This window comes from Canis lupus, chromosome 4, assembly GCF_003254725.2.
Source record: "Canis lupus dingo isolate Sandy chromosome 4, ASM325472v2, whole genome shotgun sequence".
Lineage (NCBI taxonomy): Eukaryota > Metazoa > Chordata > Mammalia > Carnivora > Canidae > Canis > Canis lupus.
The window spans coordinates 23,288,384-23,307,637 of record NC_064246.1 but is presented as its reverse complement, the minus strand read 5'-3'; the positions used below and the strand labels follow the sequence as shown (position 1 = coordinate 23,307,637).

Sequence of the window (19,254 nt, the reverse complement as noted above, 5' to 3'; positions counted from 1 at the left end):
GGAGCTTGCTTCTCCCTCTGCCTGTGTCTCTGCCTCTCTCTCTCTCTCTGTTTCTCATAAATAAATAAAGTCTTTAAAAAATTATTCAAATTGTAAATTTTATGTTATGTGTATTTTACCACAATTTTAAAAAAAGAAGTGTTGGGAATTGGGTCCTAGTGGGCCTCACAGGAGACAGCAGATCTGAGATGTCATGGTTCTTTTCACCCTTTCTATGAGCCAGGCACTGTTTTAGGCACACAAAACACGTAGGTTAACATTCTACTGGCTGAGACAGATGATAAATAAAATTTGAACCAAATGCTCATGGCTTCTCTATGTTTTTCTTCTCCAGGTGAAAAATGTACCATATTTATGCATCAGGCTCCCTGCTCAGTGGGGAGTCTGCTTCTCCCCTCCCTCTCCCTCTCCCTCTTCTGGGGAGAGGCTTCCCTATAAAGAACTCTTGCAACTCAACTAAAAAACAAGCAAAGAGGGACACCTGGGTGGCTCAGTGGTTTGGCACCTGCCTTTGGCCTAGGGTGTGATCCTGGGGTCCCGGAATCGAGTCCCACGTCGGGGTCCATGCATGGAGTCTGCTTCTCCCTCTGCCTGTGTTTCTGCCTCTCTGTGTGTCGCTCATGAATAAATAAATAAATAAAATCTTTAAAAAAAAACAAAAAACAAAAAACAAGCAAAGAACCTGAATGACATTTCTCCAAAGAAGTTGTCCAAATGACCTAAAAGCTATTTATGGAAAGATATTTAACATTATTGGTCAATAGGGAAATGTAAATCAGCACTACGGTGAGTTGCTATTTCATACCACCAGAACGGCTATAATCAGAGATGGAAAATAACAGGTAGAGGCAAGGATGTGGAGAAACGGGAGCCCTTAAACATTCCTGCCGGGATTTTAAAATGGTGCAGCCCCTCTGGAAAATAGCCTGGCAACTCCTCCTAGTGTTAAATGCAGAGTTACCATGTGACCCATTAATTCCACTTCTGGGTATACACTCAAAAGAAATGAAAATATGTCCACACAAAAACTTATATGTGAATGTTCATAACAGCATTATTCATAAAATCAAAGTGGAAACAACCCAAATGTCCATCAACAGATGAAAGGATAAACAAAATGTGGTCTCTCCAACACAATGGAATACTGTTCATTAGTAAAAAGAAATGTAGTACTGGGGCGCCTGGGTGGCTCAGTCAGTTAAGCATCTGCCTTCAGCTCAGGCCATGATCCCAGGGTCCTGGGATCAAGCTCCACATAGGGCCCCCTGCTCAGCAAGGAGTCTGCTTCTCCCTCTCCCTCTGCCCATCCCCCACCCGACCCCCTCCTCATATGTGCCCACTCTCTGCTTTCTCTCTCTCTCAAATAAATAAATAAATAATCTTAAAAAAAAGAAATGTAGTACTGATACATGCCACAATTTGGATGAGCCTGAGTGAAAGAGATCACAAAAGACCACACATTATCCGATTCCATTTGTACGAAATGTCCAAAATAGACAAATCATCGAGATAAAAGTAGATTAGTGGTTGATTAGTAGAGGTGACTGCTCATAGACAGTTTCTTTTGAGGGTGATGAAAATATTGTAAAATTGGTTGTAGTGATAGTTGCATTATTCTGAATATACTAAAAACCATTGATTTGTATACTTTTAACGGGTGATATTTAGAATGTGTAAATTATATCGATAAAGTTGTTTTGGGGGGCACCTGGGTGGCTCAGTTGGTTGAGCATCTGCCTTCGGCTCAGATCATAATCTCTGGGTCCTGGGATTGAGCCCTGTGTAGGCCTCCCTGCTCAGTGGGGAGTCTGCTTCTCTTTCCCAGTTAAGCACCCAACTCTTAATTTCGACTCAGGTCACAAGCTGAGATGGAGGCCCACACCTGGTTCCATGCTGGGCATGGAACTTGCTTAAGATTCTCTCTCCCTCTTCCTCTGCCCCTCCCCCCTCTTAAAAAAAGAGTTCTTTATATATTCTAGATGCAAATCACTTATCATATATATGATTTGCAAAATATTTTCTCCCGTGTTGTTTTTTTACTCTCTTGATTGTGTCCTTTTTTTTTTTAATTTTTATTTATTTGTGATAGTCACACACACAGAGAGAGAGGCAGAGACACAGGCAGAGGGAGAAGCAGGCTCCATGCACCGGGAGCCCGACGTAGGATTCGATCCCGGGTCTCCAGGATCGCGCCCTGGGCCAAAGGCAGGCGCCAAACCGCTGCGCCACCCAGGGATCCCTGATTGTGTCCTTTGAAGCACAAATGTTTTTAACATTTATAAAGTCCAACTTGCCAATCTTCTTTTCTACCACTTGTACTTTGGTGTCCTAAGAAATCATTGTCTAATCCAAGACCATAAAGACTAACTCCTACATTTTCTTCTAAAACCCTTAAGGTCTAGCTTTTCCATTTAGCTCTTCCATTGATGTCCATGATCCACTTTGAATTAATTTTTGTGTACATGTACTTTCTTCAAATGAAAATACAGGTATTAAGGTACAATTTACATTCAATAAAATTCACCAATTTTTAAGTATACAGTTTATTTCTTTTTTTAGATTTTTGTTTTATTTATTCATGAGAGACGCACAGAGAGAGAGGCAGAGACATAGGCAGAGGGAGAAGCAGGCTTCCTACAGAAAGTCTGATGCAGGCTCGATCCCAGGACCCCGGGATCATGACCTGAGCCAAAGGCAAATGCTCAACCATTGAGCCACCCAAGCGTCCTTTTTTTTTTTAACTTTTTTTTTTTTTTTAATTTATGATAGTCATACAGAGAGAGAGAGAGAGGCAGAGACACAGGCAGAGGGAGAAGCAGGCTCCATGCACCGGGAGCCCGACGTGGGATTCGATCCCGGGTCTCCAGGATCACGCCCTGGGCCAAAGGCAGGCGCTAAACCTCTGTGCCACCCAGGGATCCCCACCCAAGCGTCCATTAATGGTTCCACGTTGCTAGATAATTTTCCCTGGGAAGTTAGGGGGTAGACAAAATTGGGCGTGTGCCTATTTGCTCTCGCCTTTATGTCCCATAGTGTTCCCTGCAAATGTGTGTGATTATGTGGGAATGTGTATATGTGTGTGTGTGTGTGCGTGTACACTCATGGGGGGGGATGTCTGCTCCTTACGGGTTCCCACTTATTTTGGCTTTCTCTTGCAGTCCCACAGAGCCACCTAGTTAGATATAGGTTGAATGAGTGAATGCAGTAATGAAATGGCACCCCATCAGAGTCTGCCTTCAGAGCCGTCAGTACCACATGGCCACAGATGTTTCCGTGCACAGCTCATGCATGAGAGCAAGATGGAGACTCCATGCATGGTTGTGTCGGAGTTTAATAGACAGTTTAATAACTTGTGATTCTTTCATAAAGGGCCCCCCTTTCAGGATAAGGACAGAGTCCTGTAACAATTGGGCCTGGTTTCTGTGCTTCATGTTTCCTCAGCCTGCTGCTGGACACCCACCAGACACCCACCAGCTGGGACACCCACCAGCTGGGAGCCAGGGAGGGTTCAGGGCAATGAGTGGAAGGCCCCGGAAGTAGGAGGCCACACTTCCGAGCTTAGCCCTGCAGCCTTGCTCACTGAGCCACTCTAGGCCTTTGTGTTTCCTTCTTTACAGTGAGGTAGAAGTAAAGGAATCTAACATGGGGTGTGCAATATGTGCCAGGCTTAGAAGACACAGCTTAGAGGTGCAGCTGTCTAATAAGCACATTACTCCCAAATGATGATTTTGTTTGTTTAAGATTTAAATTTTTTTGAGAGAGGGAAAGAGCAAGCTTGCATGAGGAGGGGCAGAGGGAGAGGAGAGAATCTTAAGCAGGCTCCATGCCCAGTGCAGAGCCCGATGCAGGGCCCAACGCAGGGCTCCATCCCATGATCCTGAATGATCATGACCTGAGCCGAAATCAAGAGTCAGACACTTAACCAACTAAGCCCCCCAGGCACCCCAAGATTTTATTTTTAAGTAATCTCTACCCCCAGTGTGGGCCTCGAACTCACTACCTTGAGATCAAGAGTCACACGCTGTACTCACTTAGCCAGCCAGATGCCCCCCAAAGGATGTTTTTTACAAGAATGTATTAACGTTGTGTGTTGACATGACTCTTGTTAAGATGGTGACTTTTGAAAAGATGTTAGATGAAAGCAGGACCAGGTGGGAAGGAGGTCAAAGGTGATCCCTACTACAGGGTGCTTACTATGCAGCCATCTCCACCACAGCTTGGGCCTGCATCTCTTGTGCAACCACTGGCTTCCTCTGCCCACGGTGGGGCCCAGTTATGACTCTATATACAAGTTCCTTCACTATTATCCTTGTTTTACAGATGAGGTAACTCCAAGTGACTTCCTCTAGGTCACTGGCTAAAAAAAGGTCTGAGTCAGGATTCGAACCCAGATTTCACCACAGCATGGTGGCCTGTACCACTAGGGACACTGCCTCCCTTCCAGGACCTTCGCCTTTACTGTTCCTTTAAACTGGGCAGCAGGCATGATTAAACAATGAGGCGTTTCTACCCTGCCCTCCTGTCTCCTTAGCCTGAGAGTTTGAGACTGGTTGGGGATTGGCGGGGGGTGGGGGTGGGGGGGGTGTCTTGTGTGGTTTGAGCCCAAGAAGAGGAGCACAATCAAGCCGTCAGCCAGCCAGGGCCTGAGGGGAACCCAGGGGTATCCCACAGAACTGAGGGATATGAAACAAATGCATACAGTGAGATCAGAAAACTGCTGACTTTTCAACACTATGATTGTGAAGGAGGAGGCAGGAGGAGGCAGAAGGGAATCCTAAAAGGGTTAGAGCTCGTTCTGGGTCTTTTTTTTTTTTTTAAGATTTTATTTATTTATTCATGAGAGACACACAGAGAGGGGCAAAGACATAGGCAGAGGGAGAAGCAGGCTCCCTGTGGGGAGCCTGATGCGGAACTCGATCCCAGGACGTTGGGATCACAACCTGAGCCAAAGGCAGCCACTCAACCACTGAGCCACCCAGGTGCCCCTCACTCTGGGTCTTAAAGGAAGGGAAGGGTTTGCAGACAGAACAGAGGGATGACATCCTTGGTAAAGGGCACTAGAATCACCAAAATCTGGGATGAGAGAAGGGCACAGTCCATCTTGACCTGTACCTAAAGAGGGGGAGTTGTAGAGGGTATGGGGGGCCATCAGCCTGGATAGGGCAAGTAGGGCCCAGTAGCAAAGGTCTTGAAAGGCAGACAGTGGAATTTGACAAGAGGGAGCTATTGTAGGTTCTAGAGTAGTATCCTCATGAGTTGGAAAATAGAAATAAAAGAAGTGGTCAGTACAAAGTTTGTAAGCCAAAGGGAACAATTTCTGGAAGCATTTTCCAAAGCTGGGTTTTATCTGTAAGTCTGTAAGTTTCATTAGCTTTCAGTCTAAGCAGCAAAGGAGGCTTTCCTATCTTCCTGTCTTCTCTTCAAGAGCCCAATACCTGAGACAGAGCTCCCTGCCGCATCTTAGGAGGCGGCCAGCTACCCCTGGCCCCAACACCCGGGGGCCTTTCTGCCCTCCTGGGGGACATTTTCAAGCTTGGTGATGAGGAAAGTCAGTCTGGTCAGGAGATGGCGACTCAGCGGTGCTCTCTTGGGAGTCCAAGCTTTCCTCTGGCCTCGTCTGACCATCTAAGAAAAGGAGCCAAGTGTGCTCACGGCCTGCGGTCTTGGAGAGGAGATCATGCTTACCCTGCCCTCCAGTTCTTGCCTCTAAATACCAACAAGACGATCTTGGAGCTTGACATGGTTGTTTCCCTCACTCTTCTTTTGGGGCAACAGACATACAGCTGTGAGCGTTGGTGCCGACCTTAATTCCCGAGGAAGTGTGCCCAGAGGCTCCCCAGAGGCTGAGCACCCTTCACCCCCAGCTCCCACCCTCCTGATGGGGCTGAGAGTGGACAAGATCAGCCACCATCAGAAGATGGTCGTTCAAGGCCTGGGGCCTGTGTTTACTAGCCTGTGAAACATTACTAACCCGCGTCCCACCCAGCCCTCACAGGGTGCCTATTAGGAGGACGTGCTTAGAAAATGAGGGTGAGGGCTCCCCTAAAACTGCTCTGGGCACCTTCTCATTTATTATCAGCATTTTCACATCTAGTTCTAACCCAAGTGCATTCATTTTGGGGAGCAGTTCACTCAGTTCCACCAAAGAGATGCAAGTCTTCGAAACCAGCCAAGTTTCGGACCCAGTGTCAGTACTGCTGGGGGGAAATGCAGATTCCTGGGGCCCTGCCCCAAGGGGGACACAGCCAGAATCTCTGCCCGAGCCCAGAGATCTGCATTTTAACCCGGGCCCCACACACTCAAGGGGAAGAACTACTGTTGTAACGTTGGGTAAACAGGACCTGCCTGGGACCAGGAAGAGAAACAAGGGAGATAACAGCTCTCCAAAGGCCAGAGTGGGAGATCTGCCCTCCCCCGACGGGCACAGGGAGGGAGAAGTGGAAGGGCCTTGGCCTTCATCTGGCCCAACCCCAGCTCCACTGATAAGGAAATTGGGGCCCAGAGAGCACAATGAGTCCAAGTCACCCAAGGAATCCATGCAGGCGGGCCTGCGGTCCCCTTGCTCTGCGTGTGTTTGTGTGTGTGTTGTTCATTCTGCACCTGCCAGGGCCACACCTCCTCCTCCCAGTAGCAGGTCATGCTCCTGGGAGCCCAAGATTCCTTGTCTAGTAAGAGGCTGGGACTAACTCCATTTCTTGGTACTCCTGCTCCTTAGTCTTTGCCATTCAGAGACCAATTTTGTCATTTTCATGACTGCATGACAGGTGGAACTGTGACTTTTATTCGCAGAAAGAAAGAAAAGTCTCTTCTAGTCCATCTAGTTCCTATGAATGCCTTGGGCTCAGGGAGCCCTGTAGCCAGACCTTCCAACCTAGGGCAACCAGGTGAGCTCTCCCTACTGGGACTCGGGCTCAGTGGGAGGTCTGACTCACTCTTCACCTTCCAGGGCTTTCCAGTGCTTTCCCCTGGTAGCATCAGCCCGCACAGAGCCAAGGGCGCCAGGGTTCTTGGCACAGGCAGCACACAATCCACATACCTCCATTACCAGGCTGGCAGGCAGCCCCGGAAAAGGACACAGAAACACACAGGTGGACCTGAGTCTGATGAAACTTGCCTCTTACCAGCACCCATCCCCCCTCCTTTTATTTCACAGCACTCGAGAAGACTCAACCATTTTAACAAACACTTTTTTTTTATTAGAAAAGTAAAAAATATTGCATAGGTCTTAATACTTGAACATCAAGTGTATTCATGAACAGCGAGTATCTTCATGTAAACAGTTCTAGATGGAAGACCCAGATGGCACTCCTTGGGGGGGAGGGGTTCCAGCCCCCACCCCACTCAGCCCCATCCCCTCACAGCTCAACTCCTCAGCACACATTGGGGGATGGGCAAACGCAGCTCCCAGGTGTATTTTTTTCTTCAAGTGTCAAAGATCCCCAAGTGATCCCAACACCCACCCCTTCCTCCTCTTACATTCATGCGTCTGTAAGATAGCTGCCTAGGACAGGTCAGTAGTGAAGCTCTGATCAAAAAACAAAACAAAAGATACAAAAACAAAGAACACATCTGGCCCCTTGAGACCATGAAATACACAAACTACCTTGACCTCCCCCCTCCCACCAGGGCCGCTACCAGGAGCACACACCCCCTTGCAAAGGCCAGTGCAGCCCAGCTGCTCACCTGGCTCTGTCACACCACTGTCCTCTTAACTGTCAGTAACAATAAAAATAATAAAGTACATGCTACATACAGATCCAGCCAGAAGCCCGGTTGGCCCCTAGGCCTTTGTTTCATGCTACAGTACTGAGGGGCACATACCCCCAGCTGGGAGCCACCTGCACATCTCTGGGAGCTTCCATGGAAACGCGATGTGCCCCACCACCTCCACCCTCCTCCCCTCAGGTGGCTGTCGTCAGTTTTCAAACGATAGGCCTCAGTCCCTCGGCTCCTGCGTGCCCATGTCCACCTCAAAAGTTCAGTCGTCCCTGCCGTGGGGACAGGGTCGGCACCCCCCGGACCCGAGTTCAACACTCCTCGATGAGCAGCTGCTCCGAGCTGTACAGCTTCTTCTTGATGACTCGGAAGCCCGTGCTCAGCGTCAGGGACTGGCTGAAGCCGGGGACGAACGACGAGTTGGCGGAGCTGAACAGCCCCTGGATCTTGGGCCAGAGGCGGGAGTCCAGGCGCAGCACGAGGGTCAGCTGGAAGGTGGGCACCAGGCTGGGGTCGAGGGCCAGCTGGCCGACGTTATGGCAGCTCTTGCCTTGCTCTACGCAGACGTCCAGCAGCGCCCCCCGCAGGCCGCACGGCTCGCTGTAGGCCAGGCGCAGCAGCTCCTTGCCCACCTGGCTCACCAGCTGGCCGGGCATCAGCAGGCGCGCAGGGCGCCGCGAGCCCAGCCGCGCCTGGGACAGGCTCTCCTGCAGCAGCTGCATCAGGTTGGCACACAAGTGCTCATCCTCGGGGTCGCTGAGCAGCTCGAAGTCGGGCAGGGACACCCCATCCAGGTACGCCGAGTCTGCAAGGGAGAGCGCACGCGAGAGGGCTGTGAGAGCAGCTCCAAAAGGGGGAGGTGCTGCTCCGTTAAGAGAGCAGCACCCCGGCCCCCTCCTGCCTCCGTCGCTGCCCCGCACCCGGCCCCCAAGCTCCAGTCCCCGTCCTCCAGCCCGCCGCCCGCCCGTCCGCAACCAGGGCTCCGACGGGGTAGGAGCCAAGGCGGCGCTGACCCCTTCCAGAGCGGGGCCTTCCCACCTCCCCGGCCCCCCTCGAGTCGAGCCCGAGCCCGGTCCCGGCCCACGGCTTACCTTCCTCCGGCCCGAAGCCACTGTTGCTGCTGTCCAGGGACTCGCAGTCCGAGCTCTCCAGGCTCGCGCAGCGGCCAAGCCCCTCTTCCCGGGCCGCCGACCCCCAGGCTGAGCGCGGCGGCTGATCGGGGGTGGGGGTTCGGGGCAAGGACGACGAGGAGGAGGACGACGACGAGAAGCGATCCCAAAGGCTAGGCATGATGGGGACGGCCGCCAGGGCGTTTGCAGAGACGCTCCGGATGCGGGACCGCAGAAAACGCTGTAAGACACGAGGGGCACGGACCCGGCGTCAGGCTGGGGGCTGGACCAGCCTCAGAGCCCCGGGACCCGCAGGGCCGAGGCCTTCCCACCGAGGGACCGGCACACACAAAGGGACACTTACCAGCTAGCTCCGTCGGCGAGAACTGCTAGGACAAGTGCGTCCTGCCGCTTGAATGGGTGCGCGAACTGGTCCCAACCCCCGAGCGCCGCCCAGGCCTGTCCCTTCCACCCACCCGCACCTCCCCCTCGGCCAGCCGCGGTCCCTAGCACCCGGGCCGAGAGGCCTATAAGGACTAGTGCGGGGAGGCCACGCCCCCTCGGCGCCGCGGCCCAATCCCGGCCCGGGAGTGTGGCTCCCCTCAGCCAATGGGCTCGGGGCGCACGTTCGCAACGTTCTCTCCTGCCCGGTGACAGCGGCCTGGCCCCGCCCCCGCTGAGCCCCAGAACGCTCCCGGCCGAACCCCGAGCCGCAGCCACGCCCCCTTTCTGGAAGGGATCCGCGGCGGCTGCAGCTGCCAAGGTCCCCGAGGGCGCTCGCGGCAGGGGAGGATCAAGGAAAGACTTGTTTATTATAGGGTCCTGTTGCTGGGGGAGGGGGTAGCCGTGACCGAGCCGGGGGACAGCCGGGGGAGCCTGCCGGGGGGCGGCGGGCCGGGAGAACGGCTGCCCCCGCGTCCGGGGGCCTGCAGCTGCGGGCTCTAGTAAGCGCTCGGTGGATGCTCGGGCGCGGGGAGCAGACGTTAACCCGGCAGGCCCTCGCGCACGTACCCCACGCCAACCCGGCCTTGCAGAGGGTCGAAAGTGGGGGTGGGGTCCGGGTCCAGCCGGGGCAGCTCGGGACGCCGAGCCCGGTCCTCCTTGCAGCCCCACCCGCCTGGTAACTCTGCAGCCCCAGGGGGTGGATTAATGGGGGAGGCCCGTGCCCCGCCTGCCCCCCGTCCCCAAATGCTTCCAAGGAGAGGGCTTGGGGATGGTGGCTGGGACAGGGATGTTGGGCTCGGGTTCCTAGCGCCTAGACTTGGGGTGGAGAACGGGCACCCAAACCAGACGGACACACGGACCTTCAGCGGGTCCTACAAACCGACCGCTCTGCGGGGGAGGCACCCCCGCCGGCCGTGCGGGCGAGTCCCGGGCGTCTGCCGGGTCCTAGCGCCCCTCCCTTCAGCGTGCTTTGTGTAAAAGACCCGGGGAGTTGCATCAGGACCAAGGACCTAGATCTCCGGAAAAGTCCGGGAGTGCAATGGCCATCCCGTGTTTCGTCATTCAGGCGGTGCCACAGGAAATCTGGCCTGCCGGCGGTGCTCCCAGACAAAATGATTGCTGAGGGTGGGAGGAGGCCCGGACGACTCGACCTTTACGTCTTTAAATGCTTATCACTACGGGACACTGGGATCCGGATAGAAGAGGGAACCAAATTTACATCAGACGCTCCCACACTAAGAGCCTAACCAGATCCGACCAGCGGGCCTCGCCTCGGGGGGGCGGGCTTGCACGTGACAGATGACACTTGCTGGAGGTCGGGCCCCTGCCATCCCCACCCCCTCTTAATTAAAAAAAAAAAAAAAAAGCTGACCCTTGGGCCTTTCGAACAAACCACGACCTGAGCTAGAAAGGACGAGAATTCAAGCCCAGCACCCCATCCCCATTTTCCAGATGGGAGAACCGCCTCTGGAGACACATTTATGGATAAAAAAATGAGGGGAATCAGATTAGAAGATAGCGTTAAGACTGCTGCCCAGTGAGATAGCCTCTTAGCTGCTGGGGCACTGAAGGCCTGGAACACTGGCCCTTTCTTCCTGTCCTCAGCTCCAGTCACTTGCTGGGAGCCTTAAAGACCCCAGGGTCAGGGCGGTTAGGAGAAGTGCTTGGAGGGCTGGTGGCAGATGACATTCTTTTGAAATCACCCTTTACTTAGGTGAGGTGATCCGAGAGATGTGTCTTTTTGTCAGGGGAACAGAAGATCAGGGAATGAATCTGTCACAGTACCGTTGGCTTTTCCCACCAAGCCAACTGGGCTGGGGACACCCGAGACAGGAGATAGATTTTGGGTGTTTTTCTTTTGCTTCTCTCTCTCTGGCAAAAATAAAAAAAGGAAATATTTCAGTGGCATACTAAGAAAAATAGAAGGTTTTTTTTTAAAAAGTGGATATTCATAAGCAAAAGAATCCAGAGCCAGTGTGGAGAGCTAAGTTCTCTAGGAAGCGTTCATATTCAATAAACACCATCATGAAGTAGTGTGCTAAGCACCTTTCTTTTATTCACTGTCTCATTCTGTTAATAAAACCATTTTTTCCCAAATGAGAAGGGCTGTGTTAATGGGCACTGAGTAATTTTGTTTCTTTTCAAAATAAGTCCATTAATGTTGTCTCATTGTGTTTTTAAAAAGCGATGGAAAAAAAGACCAGCAGCTTTAACCCTGGAGGTTTTTCCCAGAGCAGGAGGGAGTGGGCTACAGGATGAGGATAAAGTCACCTGCTAGGAGACCTGGCTGAGGTCTGTCTGGAAAGGCTCTAAACAGCCTTCCCCCTGACACTCTTCACCTCTGTGAAGGAGGGGGCAAAGCCCCATACCATTGTCTGCCAGGAGAACCTTTGGACCTAGACAAGGGATTTCTTAACTGTTAGCCACTCTGTGGAGTCAGGGTGAAGGGCATTGTTTCGTAGTGTGAGTTGAAGGATGGGATCCCTTCCACCTGGCTGGGGCTGGAAAGACTTCATTACCACCTCACACACCCCTTCCCACATTGAAGCAGATGGGGAAGGTGGGAAACACCTAAAATTGGGGAAGCTCCTAAGGAGGAGGCAGCTCTGTCTCTAGCCTCTGAGCCAGGCCTCTTCAGAGACCTCAGAGATCCTATAAACCCTGCCTTTGGTGTGCTTCTCTTTCCCTACTACTCCCCTTTGGCCTAAGCTGGCTGCAGGTCAGACTTGCCTGAACATGTCCTGCCTGCAGCCGTGGAGACCCAGCTCTGGCATCTCTGCCTCCGAGAAGCCTTCCCCAGCACACCCACCTGAACCTTCCCATCCCTTAGGTGCCCCTCCTCATGTCATGTCATCCTTATACCCTGTGCATATCTCTGTTACTATTTCCACTTTACTCTTCCCATTGGACTATGAGCTTAACTTCCAGTGGACAGCACATAGTAAAGGCCCAGTGAATATTCCTCGGATGAACAGATGAATGAATAAAGCAAGAAGGTGAATTTTCCCAGAATTACAGACCTACATCTAGATACCCAGGATCTAGGTGGGCCTCTTGGGTGGGCCTTTGGAAGACCTGGATGCTACCTTTCTATTCCCCTTCTGGCAAGGGCTACCAAGAGCCTTAGGTGTATCTGAACCTTTCCTGCCCACCCGCCCTCAACTCGGGGCTGGGAGTGGGTAATCTTTTTTTTTTCTTAAAGATTTGTATTTATTTATTCATGAGAGACACAGAGAGAGAGAGAGAGAGAGAGAGGCAGAGACACAGGCAGAGACAGAAGCAGACCCCATGCTGGGAGTCCGATGCAGGACTCCATTCCAGGACCCAAAGATCACATCCCGGGCTGAGGGCAGACGCTTAGTCCCTGAGCCACCCAGGCATCCCAGGAGTGGGGAATCTTTTATTTTATTTTATTTTTTTAATTTTTTTTTTTTATTTATTTATGATAGTCACAGAGAGAGAGAGAGAGAGGCAGAGACACAGGCAGAGGGAGAAGCAGGCTCCATGCACCGGGAGCCCGATGTGGGATTCGATCTAGGGTCTCCCGGATGGCGCCCTGGGCCAAAGGCAGGCGCCAAACCGCTGCGCCACCCAGGGATCCCGTGGGGAATCTTTTAAAGTACTTAGTACTCCACCTTCACATGCCTCCGAATACTTTTAAGAACATTTTTTGAGATAAAATTCACATATAAAGTTAATGTTAAAGTGAACAATTCAGGGATCCCTGGGTGGCGCAGCGGTTTGGCGCCTGCCTTTGGCCCAGGGCGCGATCCTGGAGACCCGGGATCGAATCCCACGTCGGGCTCTCGGTGCATGGAGCCTGCTTCTCCCTCTGCCTGTGTCTCTGCCTCTCTCTCTCTCTCTCTGTGTGACTATCATAAATAAATAAAAATTAAAAAAAAAAACTTAAAAAAAAAAAAAGTGAACAATTCAATAACATTCAGTACAGTCCCCATGTTGTGCCACCACCACCTCTGATTCCAAAACATCTTTATTATCCCAAAGGAGACCCCAGACCCAAGCCCACAGTCATTCTCCTAAAAATACTATTGGAGCAGGGCTACTCTTTTGCACAACTCCAGAGGGCACCATTCCCATTCAGACCCGTGCATTTGCATATGTCTTCTGGGGAATTGTGCTCTAGGGATTACTGCTCACATAGACACAATGTGCAACATGGAATTGGCATCAAGACAACCCCGGTGGGGAGACTGGCTGAAATCTTGAGCAGGAGTGGCCTAGTGTCACGTCCTGAATGACTCAGGCCTCTGGAGCTAGTAACCAGGCCCCATGTCCCAATCTCTGTGGCCAGGGCCCTGACCACGCAGACACTGCCTCTTCCTGGGCTCTGCTCTGTTCCCAAGGGACCTGGACCCACCACAGCCTGCAACTGAAAGTCAATGAGCACTCGCTCCTGGCCTTCTGCCTCTCCCTGTCCAGCACATGGTTCCCAGGGCCTCAGTCTGGCAAATCACCCCAGTCAAGTTTGGGGAGTTAAACCAGATCTTGGGGTGGGAGCCCTAAAATTCAAGATGGGAACCCCTGAAGGCCAACGAGCTTGCCTGCAAGGTTGTGCTTGGGCGCTTTCGCAGTTCTTTGGAAACATCTCATTGAGGGTAGTGGAGGTGGCAGGAGGAGCCAGTTGGTCAGGGCAGTGGGGAGAGGGTGGAGTGGTGTGGTAGGAGGTGGGGACAATGCAGCCAGCAAAAGTGTTCCCAGGACTTCTGTGGCTTTTTTACTTGAAAAACAACAAACAACTTTGTCAAAATAGCAAGATCATAATGCACCTGGTTTACTAGGAGGGTTGTGTAAAGCTGTTGACAGCCCAGGGCTTCAGATAGGATTTTGATTGTGCTGTAGAAGGGAGACAGAAAAACTCAGTGGGGAATCTTTTTGCAAATGGAGCTACTTGTAAAATGGAAATACTAACAATACATTGTATTGTGTGGGCTTTGGAAGAAAATGTTTTAAAGCCGTATTTTCTACTTACACCCTGAGGAATGAAGATAGTGCCATTCTACAGATGAAGAAATTGAGGCCCAGAGTGAGAGTCCAGCCATTTTAATCGATGACTTTCAAGCCCAACTTACAATTAGAATCACCTGAGGAGTTTGTAACCATAGATTCCCACCTCCTCAACCCCCATTTTGATTTGGTAGGTCTGCAAGGGGCCCTTTTGTACAACAGTTCTCTGGGAGATTTTTTTTGTTGTTGTTTAAGATTTGATATTTTAAGCAATCTCTACGCTCAGTGTGGGGCTCAAACCCACAACTGCGAGATCAAGAGTCACTTGCTCTACTGACTGAGCCAGCCAGGCACCCTTCATGCTCTGTTTTAGTTGAGATGTCTGCTGACCTCTCAGAAAGAAAGGTAGGTCCTCGAAGGAACACTAGGTTGGCTGTCCAGCCTCTCAAAGGGCCTGCCTGTGGGGTGGGGGTGGGGGTGGGTACGGGGCAGGTGAGGTGGCATGCGGCTGTGCAGACTAAGCCCATACATGACCATGGTGAGCTCACAGCCAGCCACTTCTGGGAATCCTACATTTCACGAGTCATTTCCCCAGGGAGTAGGGCAAGGGCAGAGGGGACCCCACAAAGGGCTGGCTCAGTAAACCACCATGACAAAAGATGGGGGTTTTGAGAGGTTGAGGATCCGGACAGACCTCCCTTTACTCTGGTGGGGGTGAAAGGCACAGAGGCTTACCAGACTTGCACTGCTCCACCATCTTGTTTCCCACACAGCCAGAGTGGTCAAGCGAATTGTCCTAAGGGCCCAGCCAGACTCCAGGACACTGGCTCTGTCCTCACTAACCCACCCCAATGCCTCCCAGGAAGGAATTCCAGCAGCTTCCCAGGATCCTTCTCCAACCCCAGCTTCTTAACCCTTATGAGGAAAGACAGCAATGAGGAGGAGGGAAGGGAAGGCAACACCCCTCTCCAGTTAGTACCTGAGGCCCAGGCTAAATGGCTCTTCTTTTTCTTCTTCTTCTTTTTTTTTTTTAATATTTTATTTATTCATGAGAGACACACAGAGAGAGGCAGAGACACAGAAGGAGAAGCAGGCTCCCTGCAGGGAGCCCAGTGTGGGACCGGGATCATGCCCTGAGCCAAAGGCAGACACTCAACTGCTGAGCCACCCAGGCGTCCCTAAATGGCTCTTGATTTCTAAAGCAAGTCCGGATCTTGTGAGGGGACAGGAGACACCTGACCTGAGTTCAGGTTATTTGACCTCTAAGGATGAATAGAGTTCTGGGCTGTGACCAGAAGCAGTTTCTGGGAAGCATGTTTTTGAATTCTGGTGTTTGGGTTTTTTTTTTTTTTCTTCTTCAAAATAATGCAACCTTACGTTCTATCTGTAATTTCTATGACTTTACAATTTATCTGTGTTCATTTTAGTAGCAAACTTTATTTACTCAGAGGGGGAAGGGTTGAGGAAGAGAGAATCCCCAACAGGCTTCACAACCTGCACAGAGCCCCACGCAGGGTTCGATCTCACAACCCTGAGAGCCTGACCTGAGCTGAAATCAAGAGTCAGGCGCTTAACCAATTGAGCCCCCCCAGAGGCTCCTATTTATTTAATTTTTAAGTAACCTCTGCCTCCAATGTGGAACTCAAACTCCTGACTCCAAGATCAAGAGTCACATGTTCTACCAACTGAGCCAGCCAGGTGCTCCTAGTAGCAAACTTTTAAGTCACTAGTTCAATGCCTTCATTTCTCCCTTCCCTTCCCCGAAACCAATCAACCCCTCAAGAAAACCTTTTAATAAAAATAAAAAAAGACACACACACACACACACACACACACACACACACAAGACACACTGTGACTATCCGGTGGCTTCATGTAGTGTTGGGATTTTCATACCCCAGTTTTGAAAACCCACAACTAGAGGATCTCAAAGGCCTCTTCAACTTCCACAAGGATTATAATGAAGGAAAAATCATGGGAGTTCCATGGGGCTGCTTTTCTAAAAATCCCAGGCCTGGCCTGTAGGGGGACAGACCATCTGGAAGAGGCCTGCCCAGGAAGGTAGGAGCAGACTTTCCAGGTCCAGCCCTTTCAGTGTTCTTGCCTTTGGAGGGTTTCCAATTGCCATATATCAAAAGGGAGGCAGGGGTCACAGTGGGTTTGTTCATCCAGCTGGGGGTGGGATGAGGGTGACAAGGATGATCAGGAGCTGCCACAGTGGGGACGGCCTGAATCCAGGCTCACAGCAAAAATGAGCTCACTTATTTTACTTTTTCAGAGAGAAGAGACCAGGAGGGCTGTCTAGCCTCTGGGTACCCCAAGGGGCTGGAGTGAGTAGGATTGGATTAAGAGGGCTCAGCAGAGAGGGGGAGTCGGCCCTCTCACTGTCAAGAATTCTTGTGTCAGTGGAATGAACCTTAAAATTCTTGAATGTTAGGGCCAGCAGGCCCCCAAGGAGCACCTCCCCCCAGCCCTCCCACCTGCCCACTTTATGGACAAGGAACTGAGCTGGAGGGTGAGGAGCCTTATGCGGTGTCCACCATCTCCCACTGTCCTGGAAGTTAGGCCTCACTTAATCTTCAGGAACTTTCTTTTCTCAGGCTTACACCACTTCCTCACTCCTTTCTAAGCCTATAATCTCACTCAGAAGTGTTTTTTATAAAAAAAAAAAATTTAAAAAATTAAAAAAAATAAAAAAAAGAAGTGTTTTTTATCTCCCAGTGGCTTTAGTAGCTGGGAAAGGCTTGGGAAATTCAGGTCTATGCAGAAGGCAGCTGCCCAGGGTCTACTAGGCCTTTTTTTCTGAAATTCCTTGGCTGACAGGTGATTGGGAACTGTCGGTTCTACCTGGCAATTTTGCCACCAGCCCACAAAAATCTGTGACCTTTCTGGAGCTTTTTATGATTTTAAAAACATTTCCATGTTCTTTAGTATTTTCATACCACTGTCAATAAAAATAAAATGTGTATGGTGTAGGCAAGGCAGGGCAGTGTCATTTTACAGGTAAGAAACCTGAGGTTCACATAGGTGCCACGACTTGCCTAAGGTCATACAGTCATCAGGTTGGAGCTGTGACTCTAGATCTAGGCTCATTTCTGTGATTCCACGCCATCGGCAGGCTTAGCTGTGAGCCAAAGGGGACCGTACAGCTGGAAATGTGGGGCAGCCCATGTTGGCGAGCGGTGGTATAGAACTGATAGAGCGAACACCTGGGGCTGCTACGGAGTTGTTAACAAAAACTTTCTCCCCTGGTCTGGTCCCTGTTTTATCTGATCTGGTTCTTTCTCCCTCGCAGAATTCAGCAAGGCCCAGCCGGGCTGACCCAGGAGCAAAGCAGACTGCCACCCAAGGGTTTTCCCTTTAGCTAGACACCCTTAGACCCACAAGTGACAGTAACTGTCACCACCTCCCCCACTTCAGGGATCCTTCCCGATAGCTCCAGTCTCATCTAGTAAGGCCAAGCCGGGAAGCGGGGCGCCAAAAGCAGGGCCTCTCCCTTCCCAGTGTCCCCTTTGTAAACCCACAAAAGACAGGCTTTGGCACAGGAATCCAGCAGCCAGTGCTGAATCTTCCTGTACTTAAAAACCAAAAAAATTCTAGATTTTTAGGCTCTGCTTTGGGAAGAGGTGCACACAAGAGCTGCATGCAGTGCTTCCCCCGAGATCTACGGGGGGGGGGGGGGGGGCAGCCGGGATGGGGGGGAAGGGAAGACCCCCCTCCGGCTGTCCCCTCCTCCCACGCCCCCCACCCCCGCAGAGGTGCGCCCTCCAGGGAGCCCGGCCCGGAGGTGACAGATGCAGAGCAGCTGAATGGGGGCGTGTGCGGGGGTGGGGGGGGTGGGGGGGTGGGGCGGGGATCTGGTCTCCGCGGACCCCTACTGGGGTAAGCCGGGACGTGACTCGGAGAACGTGCCTGGGGGGGGGGCGAGGCCCATGACAGAGGGACGGCGAGAGAGGGCGGGGCTGTGAGGGGCGGGGCTAGCCTCGGCCCCGCCCCCGGGAACGAGACTCCTCCCACCGCCCGGGAGCGAGCGGCCCCGCTGCAGATGCTGAGCTCAGCGTTCCGCTCGGGCCGCCGGGCTGCGGGTGGGGGCGGGGCGGAGGGGCCGGCGCCTTTCAGTTGAGGGCAAAAGAGGGGGAAGTAGAGGAGGAGCAGGGGAGGGAGGGAGAGGCTGGGGAGGCCCTCACAACCCTGGGGCTGTAACTCTCCTCCGATCGGGTTCGCTAACAAAGCGTTCTCTGTTGGGCTAGGGGAGGCCTCCTGGGTGCGCGCAAAACCTTAGTGGGGGCGGGCGGGGGGAGTGTCTGTGAGTCATCACCCCAAACCCTGACTTAGCCCCAAGAACCCGCGTCAGAGAGGCCAAGCCCTGTGCCCTCTGACCCCGGGATTTGTTTGGCGGAGGGAGTGCGTGCAGGGGGAGCAGGGGGGAGCAGCGCCTGCCCCTGCAAGGTTGCAGGCCAGAACCACCCAGGCCACCTCCAGCTCCGGCCCCTGGAAGGGGTTTTCATTTAAGACAACCTTGAAAAGAGCAGGGAATGATCCGCCCGGAAGGGGAAGGAAGAAAACCCTTTGTACCCACCTGGCATAAATGGTTACCCAGGCCAAATGGGTGGGTGGCTATTTTTGAGCTGACCTACATACCTATTTGCCTCTTTATCTTTTTATTATCACACATGGTTATTATGGGAGCTTTTCTTTAGCACTCGGTGCAGCTGCTGCATTTGCTGAGGGCTGCACAATGAGGCGTGTTGCCTCACTCTCCCAGGAAGTTTTAAGAGTCTCTGATCCTGGAAAGAAGGACATCAATAGGCCTGGAGAAGCTTCACCAAGCTCTTTCCCCAGAGAACAGGAATCTAAGCCTGAAGCACCAACTTCAGAGCTGGCCAGCCTTGTAGGCAAGAAAGGACCTTCAGATTTGACAACGATGTCACTGGGTTTTCCTGAGGCTGGCCTAAAGCCCCCTCAGCCTCTGGGCCTCCCGTTCTGCCAAAGTTGATCTTGCGGTCCCAAGGCCCCACAC

General features: G+C 52.1%; 1 protein-coding gene and 1 long non-coding RNA gene across 2 annotated transcripts; one reads left to right on the top strand and one right to left on the bottom strand.

Annotated features, from left to right (window-relative positions):
• Window positions 1–7,223: 7,223 nt before the first annotated feature.
• Window positions 7,224–9,349, bottom strand: DDIT4 (DNA damage inducible transcript 4). The gene is made up of 3 exons (XM_025434838.3): window positions 9,190–9,349; window positions 8,808–9,066; window positions 7,224–8,521 (listed from the first exon to the last, which is right to left on the bottom strand). Exons 2-3 carry the CDS (start codon window positions 9,004–9,006, stop codon window positions 8,028–8,030), a joined length of 693 nt encoding a protein of 230 aa, XP_025290623.1. The 5' UTR covers window positions 9,007–9,066; window positions 9,190–9,349; the 3' UTR covers window positions 7,224–8,027.
• A 32-nt stretch (window positions 9,350–9,381) lies between these two features.
• LOC112651536 (uncharacterized) lies at window positions 9,382–11,366 on the top strand. Its single transcript, XR_003130852.3, has 2 exons — window positions 9,382–9,945; window positions 10,336–11,366. It is a non-coding gene; the product is annotated as an uncharacterized LOC112651536 (long non-coding RNA).
• The last annotated feature ends 7,888 nt before the right edge of the window (window positions 11,367–19,254 follow it).